General features: G+C 27.0%; 1 protein-coding gene across 2 annotated transcripts; it reads left to right on the top strand.

Annotated features, from left to right (window-relative positions):
• The first annotated feature begins 243 nt into the window (after nucleotides 1–243).
• Nucleotides 244–20265, top strand: LOC145190488 (TBC1 domain family member 5-like). Of its 2 annotated transcripts, XM_090090573.1 has the most exons (22): nucleotides 244–359; nucleotides 1467–1566; nucleotides 4004–4049; nucleotides 6863–6925; nucleotides 7457–7546; nucleotides 9287–9361; nucleotides 9640–9707; nucleotides 9871–9909; nucleotides 11674–11737; nucleotides 11981–12063; nucleotides 13630–13680; nucleotides 13827–13902; nucleotides 14059–14106; nucleotides 14220–14335; nucleotides 16039–16181; nucleotides 18130–18236; nucleotides 18323–18430; nucleotides 18561–18687; nucleotides 18931–19061; nucleotides 19138–19240; nucleotides 19389–19468; nucleotides 19614–20265. In XM_090090573.1, the coding sequence occupies exons 1-22, from the start codon at nucleotides 269–271 to the stop codon at nucleotides 19893–19895; spliced, it is 2091 nt and encodes a 696-aa protein (XP_089946699.1). In that variant the 5' UTR covers nucleotides 244–268; the 3' UTR covers nucleotides 19896–20265. The 2 variants fall into 2 exon arrangements, with proteins under 2 accessions (XP_089946699.1, XP_089946700.1); XM_090090574.1 differs by lacking the exons at nucleotides 244–359; nucleotides 1467–1566; nucleotides 4004–4049; ... (4 more) ...; nucleotides 9871–9909; nucleotides 11674–11737 and having other exon boundaries at nucleotides 11991–12063; nucleotides 13843–13902.
• The last annotated feature ends 1183 nt before the right edge of the window (nucleotides 20266–21448 follow it).

Here is a 21448-nt window from a genome sequence, read left to right as displayed (position 1 = left end):
GAGTTGTTTTTTGAAAGAATAAAAAAAAAGTTTTTTAGAATTCCTAAAAGTTCAAGATGGAATCTATAAAATCAAAAGTAGCTGCCTTAATTTTGAGTTCAAAATTTATAAAAATTCCTGATAGAAACAACCTGTTTGTAGTGATCTTTTTTGAGAATGTGTATACAAAGGATAATTCAATAGTTATATACTTGAAACTGTATATTTACCCAAAAAACCATAAAGTTATTTTCTTATTTCAGCAATTAGTTGTTTTTATTGCACAAAGATGGCTTATAATCATAGGACTAAAAAGCCAAGCTCAGTTCAAACATTATCAAAAGAAGAAATTCTTGATGCAATAGAGAAATTTGGAACAGGTAGGTCTATAATATAAGACGGGATTTATGGTGCCAGTATAGCATTCATGTTAATATAAAATGTTAGAAATGTATACTCTATATATGATATAGATACATGCACATAGCTTGTTTTAAAAGGCGTAGGTTTAATGCAGCGCTTAGAATACAAAATCCTAATGGTTACCTTGTAATTGTTTTATAAAACTTTGTTTTTAAATCAAAAAATAAATTTTAATGGTTAGTTAAAAAGCTAACATTTTTCATTATTATTATGGATTGTAAAAGGAATTGAGATTAAGAAGGTTACTTCTGCATCTAACTATATCATTAATGTTGATAATTGATTTTGTTATACTATTTTCTAATTATCAGCATAATTACCTCTAGTTATTAGATTGTTAAAACTCTCAATGTTGTGTAAACTATATAACACAAAATCATGCAATTTTACATTACTAATCTAACAATCCTTACTGGAACAATCACAACTGCTTTAATAATTTTCTGTGAACTCAGTTCTGAGGCTTATAAATCAACTTTGTGAATAACTAAAAGGTTACATTAAAATAGGGTAGATACTGCACAATAGTTTTTCAAACCATACAATCTGATTGCCCTTCATTTTATTGGGTGTAGAAAAAAAGTTCTAGGAATTTTCAAGAATATTTATTAGATACACAATACAAATACAGCTACACATTCATATGAATCACCAAAGTAAATGCCATTAGAAACATCTGCTTTTTTTCCTTTATCTGGCAGGACATGGTCCTATCCTTTTTGAATTGAGTTGATTTGGATGCAAAGAATTCTGGGCATTCTCATTGTTTTGATTAACTAAAATACTATTAATCAATGAACTCTAGTGTTATGAGTTAAAATCTGAAGTTGAATAAGTATGCATCAAATAATTTTTCTGTTACATATTCTTTTACCTTTGAAAAGTAATAAGCAATTATTAAAAATTCAAATGTCATCATAGTGTAATACATTACCAGAAGAAATTCAAATGTTACTATGTTACAATAATGCATTACCAGATAAAATATTGTTTATATGTAAAAATATTACAATTTAGTTTAAGTTAATTTAAGCTAAGTTTGCAAATACAATTTCTATTTGCAGAGGATGAGCCATTATCATTTGGTAACATCACAGAGAGTAGTTTTGAAAAAAAAATTGATAAGACAAATGTTTATGGTAATGAATGTGAGGATAGCTTACAGTAAGTCATGTTTCTATTACCTTTTTTTTGGATTGTTTTAGAAGTAATAGTACTAATAGAGGATGTGAGTTTGTTTTTGCTCATAAACTGCTAGGAGTGCAAAGAGTTCCCTGCAAATATCTTAGACAATAGATAGATTTGATTTATTATTCTTGCTTTATAAAATCAGTAATAAATTGCTGGCTGAGTTAATGATAACATAATTATTTGTTTAAAAAAAAGACAACAAAATTTTAAGGAGTAGTAAATCATAGTTTTAAACATGTGCTTTAGAAAGTTTTATCTTTAGTTAGTTTTATGCTTTAGAAAAAATTATTTGTAAAAGTTTAAACCTTTTATATTTCGTTTAAACTCTCTAATATGAGAAAGCAGTCAAGGATAAAGTAACTTGAAATAAAAATTAGTACAAATAAATAGCCAGATATTTATATATTCTTTTGTTATATGCATTATTATTTTGTAAATGATAAATAGTACACTATTTATTATTAACAAAATAATAATAAATATAACAATCTTTTGATTTAACTTTTTAAATAGGTTTTTAAAAAACTTTCAAATCTTTCTGGTATCATCTTTCTTGGTATAGGCTTCATTATCCTCATCTGTATTTTCAAACAGTTTCCCTTAAAACTGTAAAAGGTTGCTTTTTGTACAAAATATTGCATACAGCTAGTTCCAAGACATATGATGAGCAATGCTGAACTCAGTTGATGATTTTTGTGTACTATTAACTTTTAAATTAATTGTAAAATGTTAAACTTTTCACATAAAAATTAAATTTTTCAGCTTAAAAACACACATGCTGATAAAGTTAAGGTTAAAAAATCTCTGAAATGATTAACAACATTTATGTAGGTGTTTTTTTTAAATGTTTTTTAACATTTGCTGAAAAACCTCAGAGTTTTTTTAGCATGATTATAAATTATATAAAGTCATGACATTTTTAGGGCTTTTCTTAGCACTTTGAAACTATTACTTTCTCAATTCAAATGATACGCTCTACACTTAGGTGAAGTATATGGATGGAACATGAAACCATTGTCAATATCAAGTTTTCTCTGTTTCTTGACTGCAAAACAAAATGAAAAATAAGTTTTCTTTCTTAAAAAAGTTTGAGCAATTTTTTAGAAGATTTGATTTCAGTGGTTAGGAAACTCTAGTCATTACAACATAGATAGGAGTCTGTGGAGTTTAAATGTTAGGAAAGAAAAGTTTTAGTTTTAGCCATTAATATTAGGTCATTCTAATGTTTTAATTATAAACCTAAAGTTTTTAGAGTGATAAAAGTTTTTTAGAAAAAATATGTTTCTTGCAATGTTTACATGTTTTTTATGTCATTTGACTATTTTACTTGCATTTATGTTATACAGTACAATCTCTTTAATTCGAATCTCCTTAATTCAAAAACCTCCATATTTTGACTAAATGTAAAGTCACCATGAAATGCGCTTAAGGAATTCTTTTATTTAACTTTCTATAATTCCAATCTCTATAATTCAAAAACCTCCACAATTCGATTAGATTTTTTGGACCCATTAGTGAGAATCTCTCTGTATTTTTGACAAGTAAAAAGCAGTTAACCATTGATCACTTTTTTCAAATTTTGAATATTTTTGAGTTTTTGAAAAAAAATTAACTTGAATTATCTTTTGTTTGAAAAAAAATCATGGCATCAAAGAGATCGCATAAAGAAAACAATTAAAAGCAGAAACAGGATGTTCTATTAGAATTGGAGAAAGGAATAACAAATAAAGAGGTTTCAAAAATCTTTGATATTCCACCAAACATTCTATTAACCTTGGAATAGAATAAGATAATTAACAATTAAAAATCATTAAAAATTTAATTTGAAGTTTAAACTTTACTTTGCTGAAGTTCAGTGTTAAAGCTTTGGAGTAGACACTTGATCGCATATCATCCTTTCGAAAAATAAACTTTCATAGTAAAATCAAAAAATAACAAGTAAGATTCAATGATTCTGGTTTATTTTTGTTTGTTTTTTTATTCCAACTACATTAATCGAACAAAAGAATAAAGATAAAATATTTGACGGTTTTTGTCAAGGAAATTTGGCAAAATGGGCGAAAGTTGTTACTTGTTATCATTTCAACAAAGCTGTACTTAAATGGTTCAAACAAATGAGAGCTTATATTCAAAAAAGGCAATCTACAATTACTGACTTTTTTTTTGAGTATGTAAAAGTTTAAAACACATAATCTATATTGCATTTAGGCCAAAGAATCACTATTTGTTTGTTCTTTTAAATTTCTATTTGTTACTTTGACTAGAATATTTTAAAAAAAAGTCAACTTTCTATCTCTCTAATTCGAACTTTTATTTTTCCCCATAAAGTTTGAATTAGAGAGATTGTACTGTATCTGGAATATCAAATTATGACTTAATTTTATGGCTATTAAACTTTTGTTTCGTTTAGAGAGGAATGGAATCAACTATTTCTTCAGTCAGGATTCATACACAAGGTTCTTAAAAGTTATGGGGGTCATACATTTATGTCACAGCCTTACTTTGGTGTCCTGGTGTAATCTTTTGTCTTATTCATCACTGACATCCCCCTGATTTTTAGGAACACAGTCTAAATAATTGTGGAGCAACTGTACTATTTTGCAGCATGTTTTTTTACAAGTTATTCACAGTTCTTTAGTTTTCTGTTTACCCAGAAAATTTTTTACAACCTCTTTAAAGGAAGATCATGCAGCTAATTCAATATTTTTCAATAATATATAAAAATTTGCATCTTTAGTTAACTGCTGAATTTAGGGTCCATTAAAAATACCAGCTTTTAACTTCTCAGTTACCCTCTTTATCAATCCTTTTACAAACTGTTTCTTCAGCTCTAACTAATGGTGTGCTACAGCAGATCAACTACAATGCAATTGTAGTTAATCTACTGTAGCTTATCATTACCAGAATTGTGCTTCTCTTTTAAATTTGTGGAATGGCAAATGTGTAACACTACATAAACATTAGTATTGTGCAGCAGAACACATTTTAAGCTTCATTTAGAGATATCAATGAATAACCTCCAGTTGTCAGAGGGATACTTTCCAACACGCAATTTTACAAAGACATCATGAGTGTTTTTATAACAAAGTTTGGTTGCTCATCAAAAAATCACACAAATTCTTCATCATGTGTTCTACAAAATTTTTTTTTTACTATTGTGTAGAAGGTTTTAAGATAAAATTTTAGCTGGTCATTTAGACAAACTTATGTCTCTTGTTTAATCACTTCAATATTCTTGGTTAAGTGGCTTATTAGTAAGCTGGTTGGTTAGTAGTACATTTATAATCTTTATCACCTTCATCCATAGTAACTTAATCTCAATAAAGTATCTCTTGTCCTGATGATTCAATAGGGATATCAGGTAAATCTTTGAAAGCTTAAACAGGAAGATTGTCAAGGTGAGGTACAGGTAGAATTGTTGATGGGAGGTTTGAGTAGGTTAATAGGCCGGGTGAATAAAAATGAGCAATTGCTTTAACTCAGTAATTGGTCAGCTTTACGTGAATTAAAACTTCAGCAGTTTTCCTCATATTTTTATTCAAGTAAAGGTAAGCAATTTACTCAGTAATTGCTCAATTTTACGTGAATAAAAACTTAAGGAAAGTTGTTGAAGTTTCTATTCACGTAAAGCTGACCAATTACTGAGTAAAAGCAATTGCTCATTTTTATTCACCCGGCCTAATGATTCTGCTTTTTTTTTTTTTTTTTTTTTTTCATTTCAACTACATTAATCAAATGAAAGTAGCAATCATCATCATAAATAATTGATTCCCTCTAAACAATTACTATTGCAAATCTCATTACAATTCTGAAAAAGCGTATCCATTGCTGCAAATGTTCAACACAGGTTTTACAAACAACATGAGAGGTCTATGTCTTGATCTCCCAGTTTAATTCCAAAATACGCTAAAAATCCCTTTTTTTAATGAACCTGTAATTGGTTTTTTTTTGCCTTTTATTTTATATTTACCACATAATTAACAAATGGAGTCATGGTTATTCTTGCATGATCTAGTAGATATAATTATTGATAAAAATAAAAGTATAAAATAAAAATGTTTATAATCTTGATGTATGATATTTACATCATTTATTAAAAATATGCCTATATCATGCTCATTTATTAAAAATATGCCTATATCATGCTCATATCACCTCCTTAACAATCATGTATAAAGTGTGTAAATACTTTCTGCATACAAACTCATATGTATTTCATATATAAAAAAGCCTTTAGGGTTTTCTATCAATAGAGAAAAAACAAGAATTTTGCATAACTGAGGCATTTTCATAGCAAAAAAATGCTCGAGCTAAACAAGGAAAATTAATATGATTTTCTGATTCAGCATCCTAAAATTTCCCAGAAACAAGTTTCTTAGATTTCTGTCACCAAAATATATGTTGACCTACATTTTTTTCTAATGTTTACAAAATCATGGTTATTGGTCATGATTATCGATCATGATTTTTGTAAAAACTAGAAAAGTCATTTTATTACAATTTGTGTATGTGTTCTTATTATTGTAGTTCTTCCCATAATATTTGCAGTACATACCTTGACTCCCTTAGTGTATATTTTTATCAAATCTCAGGTTTAATTAATCCTTAACTAACTCACTAAACCAAGTTCTCACTTGCATGATTTAAGAAAATTTATTACAAAAAAATTATAAAGCATAGATTATAAAAGAGCAAATATTTTATTATCAAAGCTATTGTGAAGCAATCTAAGGTAGGAGGTTGTAAATATGTTTGTAAATTAAGCAAGAAGTGGGCAAAAGAATGAAAGTTGATTAGGGCAAAAAGAGTATGTAGCTGTGGTTGAAGACACTAAAGATGGCTGTCTGATTCTAATCATTTTTGATATTTTGGAGAGTTGTTTTTTATGGGAGATAATGACAACTGAATATATCTTTAAAAATAAAATTAAGAGTCATTTTCACTTTCATTAAATATTTGTTGATAGAAGTTGAGATCACGTTAGTTGGAGGTTTATGAAAAATAAGATTCATTAAGGAGGGACCTTTCTCTTAAGATGCACTCAGAATGTGGATAGGTTTTCAATTTTTAACATCTATTTTGGATATATCATATATTTATGACCCCTATTCAAAGTTTTATTTTTAAACATTTTAAATGCTGTTTTAACATTTTTTTAAATTGTGTTTTTAAAAGCTTTTAAATAACTTCAATAAATTTTTTAGCATTCTTAACATTTTAAATTAATGCCAGGCAGACGAAGTTTTTGCAAACCTGATTTATTTTTTAGATAAAAGCAGATGCTATGAATGGGAATCTTGGAACGCATCATTTTCGCAGCATTTGTTGGAGGGTAAATCCAACTAATGTCAAACTTTGCTTGTACATTTTGTTAGATAGTATTTATTTACAGATGGATTTTTATTGAAGGTTTTTTTGTTTTTATCATTAAAACAATTTATCTGAGTAAATTTGAAAAGAATTTCTGGTTATTAATTCTAAGACAGTCAGTGGATGGAGAAAAGCCTATCAAAAAGAGATTTTCCCAAAGATTTCTCTGGATTTTTATTGGAAGTCTTTAAGATTTTTTAAGCTTATACTAAAACAACTCAATTACCTTAAGTTGTAATTATGATGTGATTATAATTGTAATTATTTCTAAAACCAGTTGTTGATGCAAATCTAACAGTTATAAAGTAATGGTATATTTTAACTATAAATGTAACAGTATATTGCAACTAATGGTATATTATAGCTAATATTATATTATAACTGATGATATATTGTAATGCATAACTAAGAGTTTATTATAATCTATAACTAATAGTATATTGATTTCTCAATTTTTTGTTAAAAAGATTTTTAGTTTTAATTTATTTTTCAGATATTCTGGAAATGTCTAAGTGAAAATCCATCTTCATGGATACATGAAGTTGAAGAGCAAAGGAAAAGATATTCATTAATAAGAAATAAGGTGAAAGCATTAAATCTTTTTTATAAATTTTAGATAAGAGTATAGCATAATACTACATAAGTATTATTTTATGTAGTATTATGCTATACTCTTATCTAAAATTTGATTTATTTGTAAATAGCTATGCATAAAAGTTACACCTAGATGTTAGTTTCAATCAACCTTTTCTGTTTTTTATCAATTAAAAAAAAAGCAACATGTAAAATGAATTTAATTTTTTTTATTTTTAAAAGAAAAATCAATTTGCTATACAATTAATGTTAATAAGGTAAAAAAATTTAAAAAAGTAATTACAAAAAATTAATTATATAGTCAAAAAACGAGTTGCAAAAAAGTTTAATTGAGTTAAAGCTTAGAACAGAAAAAAAAAAAAAAAAAAAATACAAATCTAATATTTAAGTTGTCCTCCTTTGCTCAATACCAATGAAAAACTTGTCTCTGCATTGATTTGACCAATTTCATGAACATCTCTTGTAGCACCTTTAACCAACACTCTTTTAAAAGTTGTTTCTAATGTTTAGTTGATTGAATTTGGTGGTTTACCAATTAAGCATCCATCTATTATCAAATATTTTTGATTGGACTGAGACCTGGTGGTCTAAGGCACCGAAAAAACCAATTGATCTTCTTTGTGTTGAGCTAGTATGTTGTGCTGTGCTCTGTTTGCCCAATCTACTGCCCAATTCAAACATCCATTTTTGTCTTTTTTGTCTATTCATGATTGACAGGATAGTTTTTTTTTTTTTTTTTTTGCAATATAAGATCCAATACTTTTTTTATTTTTATTCTTCTAATGAGTTATCTACTTACATTTTGATTAGAAAAAGATTGGTTGAATATTTGAGCAAGCTTTTTCTTACTGAGCCTAGGGTTTTCTCTGCCAGTTCTAAATATGCTACTTTTGTCACAGTTACTAAGCTTTGATGATTTTCCAAAATAAGGATGTCAATGTTTTCAGCTGTCAGTTTCCAGGTTTTTACTATTTTTTGCATCACAATTCTTAAACACTTACAATTATTTATATAGCCTATTTCAACATTACTATGGTTCTTTAATTTGACCAGTCTAATAATCTGCCATTTAATGTTCTCTACACTTCTTTTCCTCCAAGTTGCAAACAAATTGAAATTTCAAATGTTGCAAGTTTATATTTAACAGTTTTTAGCAATTAAAATGTTTTTAGTTAAGTATTACGAATTCTCAATAATTTTATCAAATAAAGTAAAACAATTATTTATCAAATGTTAAAAATGTATAATTGATTGACTCAGTTAAACTTTTATGCTATCGTTAAAATGGATTGCATAGCATTCAATCAGTTTTAGGGAAGTTGAGTAGTGTGTGTCAATATTTTTGGCTATTTTATCAATACAAACATAAGCAAACAAAAAAAAAACTTAAAATCTGTTTCCGTTTAGTTTTAATATATGAGAAAACCAACATTTTGCGATGAAAAACTTTATCTCAATTATCATAAGTTTGTGCATAACTGTATTACATATATAATCCTTACAACATTTTCATGCTAAAAGTACTTTCCTAGTAGAAAAAATAAGTTCAATATATGACTTGTAAGCTATAACTATTTGTTAGAGATGTCAAGTAATTAAATATCTTGCATTTACATCATTATTATTGGTTTATCACCAATAAGGCCTAATGCAATATCTTTGTCTTGATATATTGGTTATTAATTATTTTATAACATCTGCAATGGCAAAGTTTTTATTTTACTTTTAGTATCTGATTAACCCTTATGAGCAAGAGAAAGAATTGGACTTGAAGACACATCATCCACTTTCACAGTCAGAAGATGTAATTATTTTGTACTTTTAAAATATTTACAATATTTATGGCAATATTTAGTCTATTTTAAAATAGAGGTTATAAGCAAATTTACAATAACAAGAAATGAAAACTCTACATGCAATTTGTGTGTAATCGATTTATAAATTTAAATAATATACATGAAGTTTAATGCTTGAACTGGTAAAGTTCTTGTTACTCAATATATGGATATCCTTTAAATATAAAGTTTTTGATATATTGATATCCTTTAGTTATAACATTTTTAATATATTTTAATTACTTAGAGTGTATGGCATAAATACTTTCAAGATAATGAATTGCGTTCTTTAATTGTAATTGATTTGGACAGACTGTAAGTATTTTAGCAAATACAAACTTGTATAGTTGTGTAACAGTAAAATCTTGAAGTAAAATCAAAGAAAACTCCTGACTTTGTAAAGTGAAATCAATCATTTTAGAATGAATGTTACATATACGTAATACACAACTTTATTGAGCTCTTTTTATTTTTTTAGATCACCTGAACTGGATTTCTTTCAAAATGATAACATAAGGTTAGAAAATGTAAATGATTTTAACTTTGTGTACTTTTTAACATTTTACTTTACTAAACAAAAATTTTTTTCAGGTTCGGTAAAAAAAATGACACAGGTAGTTAATCACATACTAAAAGCATACAAATGAATGCTTCTAAAGTGTCAGTATATAAATTCTTTCAATATTGTTAGAGCTCTATTTTCACTGACTAAACAAAAGTTTACAGCACATTAAATGAAGTTTGATTTTAAAAGATAAAAGTTTAAACTTAAAAAAAAATGTTCCAACTAATCGCATTTACAGTTTTTAGCTCTGACAGATGACCTACAGAAGAAAAAGAAAGCAATTTATGCCTTAGGAGCCATTTTAATTCCATGTCCATTTTTTCCCTTCATGAATAGTTTTTTCTCTATTGAAATCAATCTATAAATCTGAAAATGATAACAGGAATCTATTCTTATTGAGTAGCTGGTCAAATACTTGACAGAAAATTTGGGTATTTAATGTTTGCTTTATTTTTTGAAACCTTAAGTTAACTAAAGTTGCAAGTTCATTGGTATTCTAAATACCATTCCCCACTATTTCCATTTGTCAATCCTTTTGAACTTGTTAAGCATGTTTATAAACAATATGAAAGATCATTTCTTAATTTCCATTTTGTATGAAAATTTTAATTTTGTCACAATAAGTATATCACATATTTCACCATATTATAAATAAATCATTTTAAAACATTTTCTGCTAAGAAGCTATATCAGTTACTTTTTGATGTTGTTTTTTATGTTAAAGATTAGGAAACTTCTTATCTAATGTCAATCAAGATACTGAGTCAAAACAAAAGATACTGAGTCACTTGGTGAAGTTTTAAGCTTTAACTTTGAAACTGTAAAGTTGCCTTTCTTTAAAAATTCAAAAAAAAAAAAAAAAAATAGTTTTTAAAGTTGTTGGGTCTTCAGAAATTAACAGATATAACTGCATAAATTGAACTTAGTGCTGCAATAAACCTCATAAAACAATCAATTTTTTGACATATATGCCATTAAACAAAACAAAGAATTTGTCAAAAATGATTAACAAAAAATTCAATATGTATTTTGTTACTCTAGAATATACAAGAAATAATACATCTCCTAAAAACACTTTTCCAAAAATTACAACTTTGAAATACTTTAAGTGCATATATGAAAATATTACTGTGATTTATAAGATTAATTTCAACTTTAGTAGAAATTAAATGATTCCAAAAAGCTTACTATAGTTTATTACATAATTCCGAAAAGTTGCTGTTCCCTTTTAGAGTTATTGATTTTCATTACTGTTATATTTACCGGGAACAGCATGGGCATGATGTCAAATACTAAGCAGGTAGCAGGTATTTGGATATTGAAAAAATTAAAACCTGATCTGGTACCCTATAATTTTTTGGGTTTGGCTTCTCATTTGTCATTGCCTGTTAACACAAATGGTTATGATTTTAGATGGTCTGTATAGCAGTTTTTTTACCAAATCTCCTTGATAAATCATTCTGGCTTAAATAATGGTTTCATAATTTCTTGTTATGCTCCAGTATTATTTGTTGGAATCAAACTGAAAATTTAAGCAAATTAGTTTCATAAAGCAATTTTTTTTTTCTTTCTTCTTGTAATTATTTCATTTGTTATCTTTCTATCAAAATTTGTTATTTTTTTCTGGATTTAGCTTGTGTGATTTTTTAAGTTAATACATTTATTTAATATTTCTGTTTGAAAGCTTCAAAGTGCTACTTTAATCTTTTTCTTTAGATCAATAATTCTCCATGTTTTGTTTTGTTACGCTAGAGAAAAACCAGAAGTTTCTTACAAGCAGGTTTTAATTTGTTTTTGCAATTTTTAGCATCTTTTTGTGAGACCCTTTTAATTTTTTATTTTGTGCAGCATAGTAAAACTGTTGTTGATTTATTTTACTAAATACACGAAATATTTTTGCTAAAGCTAAATATCCTTTAAACATCTTTTTTAACAAACTGTTAAATGTGATTTTTAAAAATGTCATTTTTTATTTTGATATTGTATTTTTTCTCTTACATCTGCTTAATGTTGTTTTTTAAAGGGTATGCATGAAATAGTGTCAGTAATTATATATGTAATCATGAAAAATGCTATGACTGTTAGAGATTCAAAAGAGAAATTGAGGTATGTCTACAATGCAGTTGATATCTTTCTTTTCTTTTGTCTAAAATTCTTTACATTTAATTCATCAGGCCACTATTTATTATCATAACAGTTAAAAAACTTGGTCGTCATAACTTTTGGTTATCAGAACTGCTGCTTTTAAAGTAACTGTAACAGAACATATCGAGTTTTTCAAAAACAGTTGTAAAATTGTACTAATTGTATGTTTGTAACTAATTGTATGTTTGTAAAGTAGGTTTTATCATAGTTAGCAGATGGATTTTGATTTGTTTCTTTTTATTGTGGTGTTTCACAACTTAAAAGTATTTAACAGAGATTGCACAGATCGCAGTAACACAATCATTAAGCTTTTTTTTTTTTTTTTTGTTAATAGTTAAGCAATTTATACACCTATAATTTTATACCTTTAATATATATTTATACCTATAATATATATTTATAGAATTTATATACCTTTTTAATACTTGGCTTGAAAAAGTTTAAACCTTGAAAAAAATAAGCTAAAAATAAGTAAGTTGTTAACTGTCAATTTGCAGAATGGAAGACCAAAAGAAATGTTGCTGTAAAACTTTACGAAAGAAACGGTTAACACAGTCAATGGAAACTTTTTTGATTGAAAGAATGTATAGTATTTTGAAACATTTTATGTTCAATAAGTGTTCTATGTATGTTCAAAGATTTCCTTGCAATCATTATCATATATATCTCAAAAAAGTTTATACTAATAAAAATATTATATCAAAAAAAATTTCATGTACATGTCAGAAAATTTTATCAATAAATTTGTCAGTTTTGTAGAAGTTATTTTTCGTTTAGTTTTAATCTTTTGCTTGGATTGCTTGACACTTTCTATAGAAAGAATAACGAAAATTTACAGTTTATTAACATATACTATTAATGTTTCAGTTATTATTTACAGTTTAACAATATAAATCAAGTTGCAGAAACTTTTTTGATAAAGGAATGAATTTAGAGAAAACTAACAAAAGCTTAGTTAAAAGTCCTGATTTTATTCTTGTAAAATAAAATTTAATTTCGAATTGAAAATGAAATAAGTTATGTTAAGCTTTTCTGTTTATTTTTTTTAATTTTTTTATTTTTATTATTATTATTATTATTATTATTATTATTATTATTATTGTTATTATTATTATTATTATTATTATTATTATTATTATTATTATTGTTATTATTATTGTTATTGTTATTATTATTTTTTTTTTATTTTTATTATTATTGTTATTATTATTGTTATTATTATTATTGTTATTATTATTATTATTATTATTATTATTATTATTATTGTTATTATTATTATTATTATTATTATTATTATTATTATTATTATTATTATTATTATTATTATTATTATTATTATTATTATTATTATTATTATTATTATTAATTTATTATATACATATATCATGTTATTATCATGAGAAAAATTAAACTGTTTTTTATTTTATTCTATTAGACAAATTATTGTTCTAACTATCATTTGTTTTTATCTTTGTTTCATTTTTTTCTAGAAACTATTTTTACTTCTAATTTTATTGTTGTTATTAGCAATCAGTTAAAGACAATCATGGACATAAATTATGTTGAAAATGATTCATAGTATGTATTTCTCTTCAATTTTTTACCAAGTTTATGTTGTTGAGTATCATAAATCATTTTCTATTTTTACATTTGCTTTTCAAAAAAAAAAAAAAATTTTTCCGTTGAGAGAACTCAATTAGTTTCAACATAATTTTTAATGGCAGCATATTGTTTGCAAAGATAATGAACTCCATTCAACCTTGGTTCACAAATCTACCACAACCACAGAGCCCAAAACAAGTAGGTCTTATAGTTGTTTTTGGTGGCATTGTTATTGTTTTTGTATTGTTGCTGCTTTTTTTTGTTGCTAAATTTCTTGGTAAATAATCTTTTTGCTCAAACAAACTTATTGGTAATAAATTAGTTATGAATTGGTTAAATCTTGTAAATGTTTAGGTTTCTGCTGAACAAAGAATATTCAGAAATCCTGCTGAGATTGAATCGGTATAATTTTGTGGCTAACATTTGACCTTTCATTAGTTGTAATTTGATTTTTTCATAGAAACATTTAGATAATACACAGCAGCAAATGTTTTTATATTTTATTGGTTATATAGGTAACAGCTATGTCTGAAAAGTTAAATCATATTCAAGGGTATATGTTGAAAAAGTACGATAGTGCTCTTTGTCAACATCTCCAAAAAATTGAAATAAGTCCTCAATTGTATGGGATGTAAGGAATTTGTTTGCTTTTTTACTATTTTTTTTTGTACATTTGCTTATTTTCATTAGTTAATAGTTGCGCGTTTGGTTGATAAATTTAATTATTTGATGATTTTATGCAATGTTTTTTTATTAAAAAAAATACAGGTGCATTAAGATTTTTTTGCTTATAGTTCAATATAACATAAAATGAGAACCATTGACATGTTGAACTTACTTTTAAAATCATTATTTGAAAAAAAAAACAAAAAAAAAAAAAAAAAAAAAAAAAAAAAAATTAATTTTAAATAAGCTCCTGTGAGCTTTTTTCAAGCTCTACATCTTACACATTAAGATTACTAGATATTTGCACATTTTGGGTTAGAACTCTTTTCCAACTGGTATCTAGTTCTTGTTTCAGCCTTCTACTAAATTTTAACAGACCTTGAGTAATTCTTTGTCTATCCAGGCTCAGATCGAGTTCAATTCTGGTTATGAAGCAAGCCTGGGTATTAAAATGGGAGGAGCTCTAGTTTGTTTAAACTCTCATCATTTACTTCATTCAATCAGCTTGACTGTTGATAAAATCATAAAGCTCTCATGCATCTCTATAAAAATGTGGGTTGATATGACCTGTATGTGTATTTTACAAGTTTGCTCCATTAAACTTAAAGCAGCCACAAATACAAATGCTTCTTTTACAATCCACCAAATTGACAATACAAAACATTTTCATTTTTATGAAGTATTTAATTATTTACAAGCTAGGGATGTATTTGTATGGGTAGTTAAAGATATATTTGAATTAGTATATATTTTTTGTTGTTGTTATTTTTAAGTGACTTTTTTTTTTTTATCTTGCAATCTTTTAGAACTCAATTGGAATGCTATATATATGTATATGTATGTATGTATGAATGTATGTATGTATGTATGTATGTATGTATGTATGTATGTATGTATGTATGTATGTATGTATGTATGTATGTATGTATGTATGTATGTATGTATGTATGTATGTATGTATGTATGTATGTATGTATGTATGTATGTATGTATGTATGTATGTATGTATGTATGTATGTATGTATGTATTTATGTATGTATGTATGTATGTATGTATGTATGTATGTATGTATGTGTGTGTGTGTGTGTGTGTATGTATGTATGTATGTATGTATGTATGTATGTATGAATGAATGAATGTATGTATGTATGTGTGTGTGTGTGTGTGTGTGTGTGTGTGTGTGTGTATGTATGTATGTATGTATGTATGTATGTATGAATGAATGTATGTATGTGTGTGTGTGTGTGTGTGTGTGTGTGTGTGTATGTATGTATGTATGTATGTATGTATGTATGAATGAATGAATGAATGTATGTATGTATGTATGTATGTATGTTTACATACATGCATACATATGTATGTATGTATGTTTACATACATACATACATACATACATACATTCATTCATTCATTCATTCATTCATACATACATACAGGTTTACTTCATGATTTCACTAAATTTTTTTGGAAATGAAGTTCCCAATTCCCCATATTTTTAAAGATCTATTTTTTTGATGCTAGTGTAGAATATTTATTAGATATTTTCACTTTTTTTCTTTAAGAGTTTTTGTTATTTGGTGTTATTTCTGTTGAAAAAATAAGCATGTTTTTTTGCTGAAATTTTTTGGCATTTGATCAACATATTTTTTGGCTATTTTATTGTTAAGTCGATGGATGCGTCTTCTCTTTGGTCGTGAGTTTCCATTAAATCGGTTGTTAACAATATGGGATGCATTGTTTGCTGATGGAGCATTACTTGATCTAGTTGATTATGTTTTTCTTGCAATGCTCATCAATCTTCGAGGAGTGTGTAAGTTTTTGTTAAAATTTGATTATATATTTTTCTTTGCTTAGATAATTTGTTTGTGGTTTGATTACATACATTCCTTTTGCTCTATAACAATAGTGTGCAGGACAAAACCTCCAACATTAATAATCCTGACAAATGCATATTAATAAAAGCACTACATGCCTTTACAATATGAAGCACTACATACTTTGCAAAACATGTCATTATTTGCTCCTCATACACAAGAGAAATTTGGGCTGATAAGAGTCACTATTGAAATTTTCAAAAAATCAACTTTTTGTCTAAGGTAATGAAGCAACTATAGAAAAGGGTTTTCAATTGTAGTCCATCCTTGGTCAAACTGAAGATGTACACAATGGGAAATATGATTGAAATAAAACTAAGTAATGTTCTTGAATGACCATATTGCCTGAACAGCATTCAGTTAAAGTTGGACCAGACTTTGATAACCAATCTTTTGAATACTTTTCAACAAACTTAATACAAAGAACAAAAGTATCAAAAAATGATGTGTTTTTTTTCCATACATTTTTTCCATCTTTGCTGCCTCTTTTACCAATGTTGTTGGAGTAAAACCATTTTTAGTCTATCTCTTGTTTGCATTTACAATTTTACCAGTTATCAAAATGAACATCTTCAACAAAATGATCGCAAGTTTCATTGGTTCAACATTTTAAGCTGTGCAAACTAGATTCTTCCATTTATTTTCAGTCGCCATTCTCATCAATGCATCTCTGCTTAACTAGGTATTGACCTCAAGTAAAGCAGAAGTGAAGTACAAAATCTAAGGTTTGCTTTGAGTTTGATTGTTCAATCAATGGCTTTCCAATTTAGTCGAAGCATGCCAACACTATTCTCAATGGTAGACGATTTCAATGTTTGTGATTACTTATTTTATATGTAAACTGGTTGAGCACTTCCTACAACCAGTTTAATTGAATAGACTTAGTTAAAAATGAAATTCGAAATTGGCTTTGTTATATGCACCCTGTATGTCTATCTGGATTAACAAAAAATCTGTTCTGTTGCAGGTGCAGTTAAATCTAACTCTAAATGAATGTTTACTATAGTGCGCTCACTATAGTGTGCTTACTATAGTGTGCTTAATATAGTGTGCTTAATATAGTGTGCTTACTATAGGGTGCTTACTATAGTGTGCTTACTATAGTGAACTTACTGTAGTGAAGAATTACTGTACTTAAAATTGTTGCTTAGAAAATGGGAGCTTTTGTCTTGTTACCAATTTTTTAAATATAAATTTGCGTCAGCAGATTTAAATAAATACATATGTTTGTTGTTATGGAGGACAAACAAGTCTTTTTTTTCAAAGCCTATTAGAGCTTTGTTCTCACCATTTCAAAAATTTGCTGCATTTTCACCACACTAACCCCCTAAAAAATGTTTTACTCAAAAAATTTTAATGTTTTCTGCAAGTTGTCAGCTGCAGTAAAATCAGTTTTAGATTATAACTTACACTCAATGGTTTTGTAATCTATAGTTTTAACTCCTATATCCCTATAAACAACTGAAAGACTATAAAAGTGTTTACTCCTAAATGAAGGTTTTTATAGTCTTTCAGTTGTTCTATTGTGTATGTATGTGGTCAAAATAAGAAGTTGTTAACAATGTCTGGATATGTAACTGTTGGGAAAATGTTAATGTCATTTGATGAATTGTCAATCTTAAGCAATAATGGATTAGTACTATTTTTATAAGTAGTTATCTTGTTCAAGTTCATAAAAACCACTTTCCTGTATAATTACTAATATTTTTTATTTGTTTTCCATAATGGTTCATAATTGCATAATCTGCACAACTTATCTATGTCATGACATTACAGAATAAACAACATGCCTTGTTTTATATATACAACACATCACATGTTCAAATATATGTTTTTTAAAAATCTTAAAGCTTTGAATAAAATAAATCTTTATATTTTTTATAGTGCTCCAAAATGACTTCAATGTCTGTTTATCTTACTTGATGAAATATCCTGCAAACACTGATTCCAGATTTATACTTAAGCAGGCACTTTTACTTCGAAGTTACCAAGTATTGTTTAAAGTTTTTTTCGGTAAAATATTTCTTCACTTAGAAAGGCACTTTGTATCTTTATGATACACATTCTTTGTATACAGCCTCAAATGAATGCAGACCATGACCATGTAAATAAAGGTCGTATACCAACCTCACAACGCAAAGTGCATCCAGTTCGAAACAGACTGGGGAAGACAAGAGAACAATTGGTATTATTAATTAAGTTTGTTTATAAAAACCTTGTGCAAAGTTATGAGCTCAATTTTGTGTACTAAAGATAAATTAACTTGAACACTTATTATCTTAAGTAGATAAACATAAAATTTAATGTACTTTTAGTTTTCCCAATCAATAAATTCAATAAACAAAGATAGAATTCTTCAAAATGAAAAAGCTGAGGGATTAGATCCTGTTGATCCAAGCTCTGATGACCATGAAAGTGCAGAATCGCCATCTTTGTTCAATGGTAAATTAAAAATAAAAACTTTACTGATGTTCTTCATTTTTTTTTTGATGTCTTGATCTTTTTTTATATATATATTTATTTTTGCTCATTTGTATATAATTGTATATATATATATGTATGTATATATATATATATATATATATATATATATATATATATATATATATATATGTATGTATATATATATGTATATATATATACACAAACATACATATATGTATGTGTATGAGATTCTTGTTGTAGAAACCAGCTCGCGTCTCGCATCGCAAATATCGCAGTTTAAAACAAAAGTTAATTCCATTCAAAATCCATTAAAAGGTATGGTTTCAAGTAAGCAGACCAAAGGTGTAGAAAATACTGGGGTGAGTCATGAGGTAAGCATAGTTGTCTTTAAAAAAAAAAAAAGTATTATAAAACCATTATTATATATTAATGGAATTTTCTTTAAAGGATAGCGTAAACTTGCAAGAACAGTTGTTTGATATGCAAACTGAGTTTTCCAAACTACATTCGCTGTGTGTTTATTGTGGAGATAAAATGGATTCGTATATAAGTAAATTTGTTTCTTTGTTAAAAAGATCGAAAGATTCGAATGTAATGTTGCTGATGTTATGTTTATATTTCCATTAACTTTTCTTTTGCTTTTTTTTTAAACCATTTCTTTGTTACTACTTCTTTGTTGCTTCTGTTTTTTTGCGTAGGTCTTTTGCAGCACCGTTTGCTTAAAGAAGAAATGTTTAACGATGAAATAGCAATTCTAAGCATAGCTGGTTTGAAACAGGTGTGTTTTTTTCGATATTCGGAAATTATTAAGTTAGTTGAATTACGCAGTTGTTTTTGTTTTAAAAAATTTATTTTAAAAAAGTGATGTTCGCATACTTTGCGTATTCGTGGTTTGTGATCCTCGCTAAAATATTTTTCTTTAGATCCGTGAAATATTTAAAGCAGGTCCGAATTTAAATTTACTTGATCACGAGGTCGATTTCAAAGACATTGATCGTCATATTGCTTCAGCGTCTCACAGCAAAAAGCTATTAGGAGATACAGAACCCATATCAACCGTAAACAAAAACGCAACCATTTTAGTGAAAGAAGCAAGCTCGTTACTTGATAATTACTCACATGATGATTTACGGCATAAAGAACAATCTAGTGTTAGAATAGTTAGGACAAATGATGCTTCCCCTTCAATTTCTCCAATTATCTGAGGAAAATTCAGTATATAATATGATTCATCAATATAATGGTGATTTAGAAATTCACCATATGTGAGTCATCAATAGAAAATACTGGAAATTTTTTACCGAATTGTATATTGAAATTTAAACCAAAAATTGTTAATCTTCGCTGCTCAGACTTTTTAAAGGAAAATTTATCATTGTACAACATTTTTTGTAAAGAAACAGAAGAAATGGCCAAAAATTTATCATTGTATAACATTCTTTGTAAAGAAACAGAAGAAATGGCCAAAAAGTTAATAATTGTAATATTTAATATTTACAGGATATTTTTATATGTTTTTTTATAACTCATAGTACTTTTTTCTTTAAAGCAGTAAATTTTTCCTTGGCAAGCTTTCCGAATTACAAGCTTGTAACTTCTTAATAACCAGCGATTAGTGGGATAAATTCAAAAATGTAAAAACCGTCGAAAACCAAACATCATCACGTTAAGTATTTTCAAAATGTTTTCTTTCTTTTTTAGGAAACCCTTTTGCTTTAGCGTCCTAGGATAGTTGGAATTTTTTACTTCTGAAGGTCTTGTGTTTTTTATTATTAGAAATGTTGGAGACTTAAGGGATATTTTGAATGTTAGATTTAGTATTAAAAAGTATTTTATTTACTATAAATGTTAAAAAGCATGCATGGTATTTCATTTAGTTATTCTGCTGAGCATTGGGAGAGCTAGGGGGGGGGGGGGAAAGGGAGCTATAGTTCACAACAACTAAACGGTAAATAAGAGTCATCTGGTTAGTTGTTTTTTTTAATTATTTGAGTTTCATATTTTATTATAATTCTGCACAATTTTTTCTGTTAACTATAAATAGCTTTTCACCATTAATGCTACAGTCCGGATGTTGATCCATCACAAACACTTTTGCCCCATTACAGGCCAGATTGTTGCATGGGGCCATTTTTTCGCTCGAAAGATTCCTAATAAATATATATGCATGCATACGTACATACAGACATATACATACATACATACATACATACATACATACATACATACATACATACATACATACATACATACATACATACATACATACATACATACATACATACATACATACATACATACATACATATATACATACCTGATGCATTCTTAATAGTTCTATAAGTCTAGGTAAGCCTAGTGTAAAACATGTTCCCTAGAAAAGATATGTAATATTTTGTAGTTATCCATAGATAAATCATTTTAGAACTTAAAAGTGTGCTTTAATAATATTTATCTCTCTCCTGTGACTTAAATTTTGGTTGCTTAAATTTTGTGTGGCAGCAAACATTCTTGCTCCTGGTGTTACGTTGCGCCCACAAACCTCCTCAACTATACTCGGACTGAGTTTTATTTTTTTTTATGGGCCGTTTTTTAACAACTTGGTTCGCAATACTAACCAGTTGGCTTAAGAAAACGATGTCTTACAGGAAAGCTTATGACAGTGGTCACTTCTTTGAACGAAGGTGCGTTTTTATGAACCAGCTGCTTTAAAAAACTTGATTTCGAAATTTTTTGTTGTAAGCTTCATGTCATTTGT

This window comes from Hydra viridissima, unplaced genomic scaffold (genome assembly GCF_058129835.1).
Source record: "Hydra viridissima isolate aposymbiotic clone 2 unplaced genomic scaffold, HvirCarnegie_v1 scaffold_6, whole genome shotgun sequence".
Classification (NCBI taxonomy): domain Eukaryota; kingdom Metazoa; phylum Cnidaria; class Hydrozoa; order Anthoathecata; family Hydridae; genus Hydra; species Hydra viridissima.
Note: the sequence above shows the minus strand (reverse complement) of the source record. Positions and strands in the feature narration are given on the sequence as shown.

Bases quoted from the DNA above. Each gene is read 5' to 3' on its own strand.
- LOC145190488 (XM_090090573.1), top strand. From the start codon at position 269: ATGGCTTATAATCATAGGACTAAAAAGCCAAGCTCAGTTCAAACATTA. The intron at 9,362-9,639 runs GTAATTATTTTG...TTAATTACTTAG, and splicing joins CACTTTCACAGTCAGAAGAT to AGTGTATGGCATAAATACTT. The intron at 18,431-18,560 runs GTATTATTAATT...ATGTACTTTTAG, and splicing joins GGAAGACAAGAGAACAATTG to TTTTCCCAATCAATAAATTC.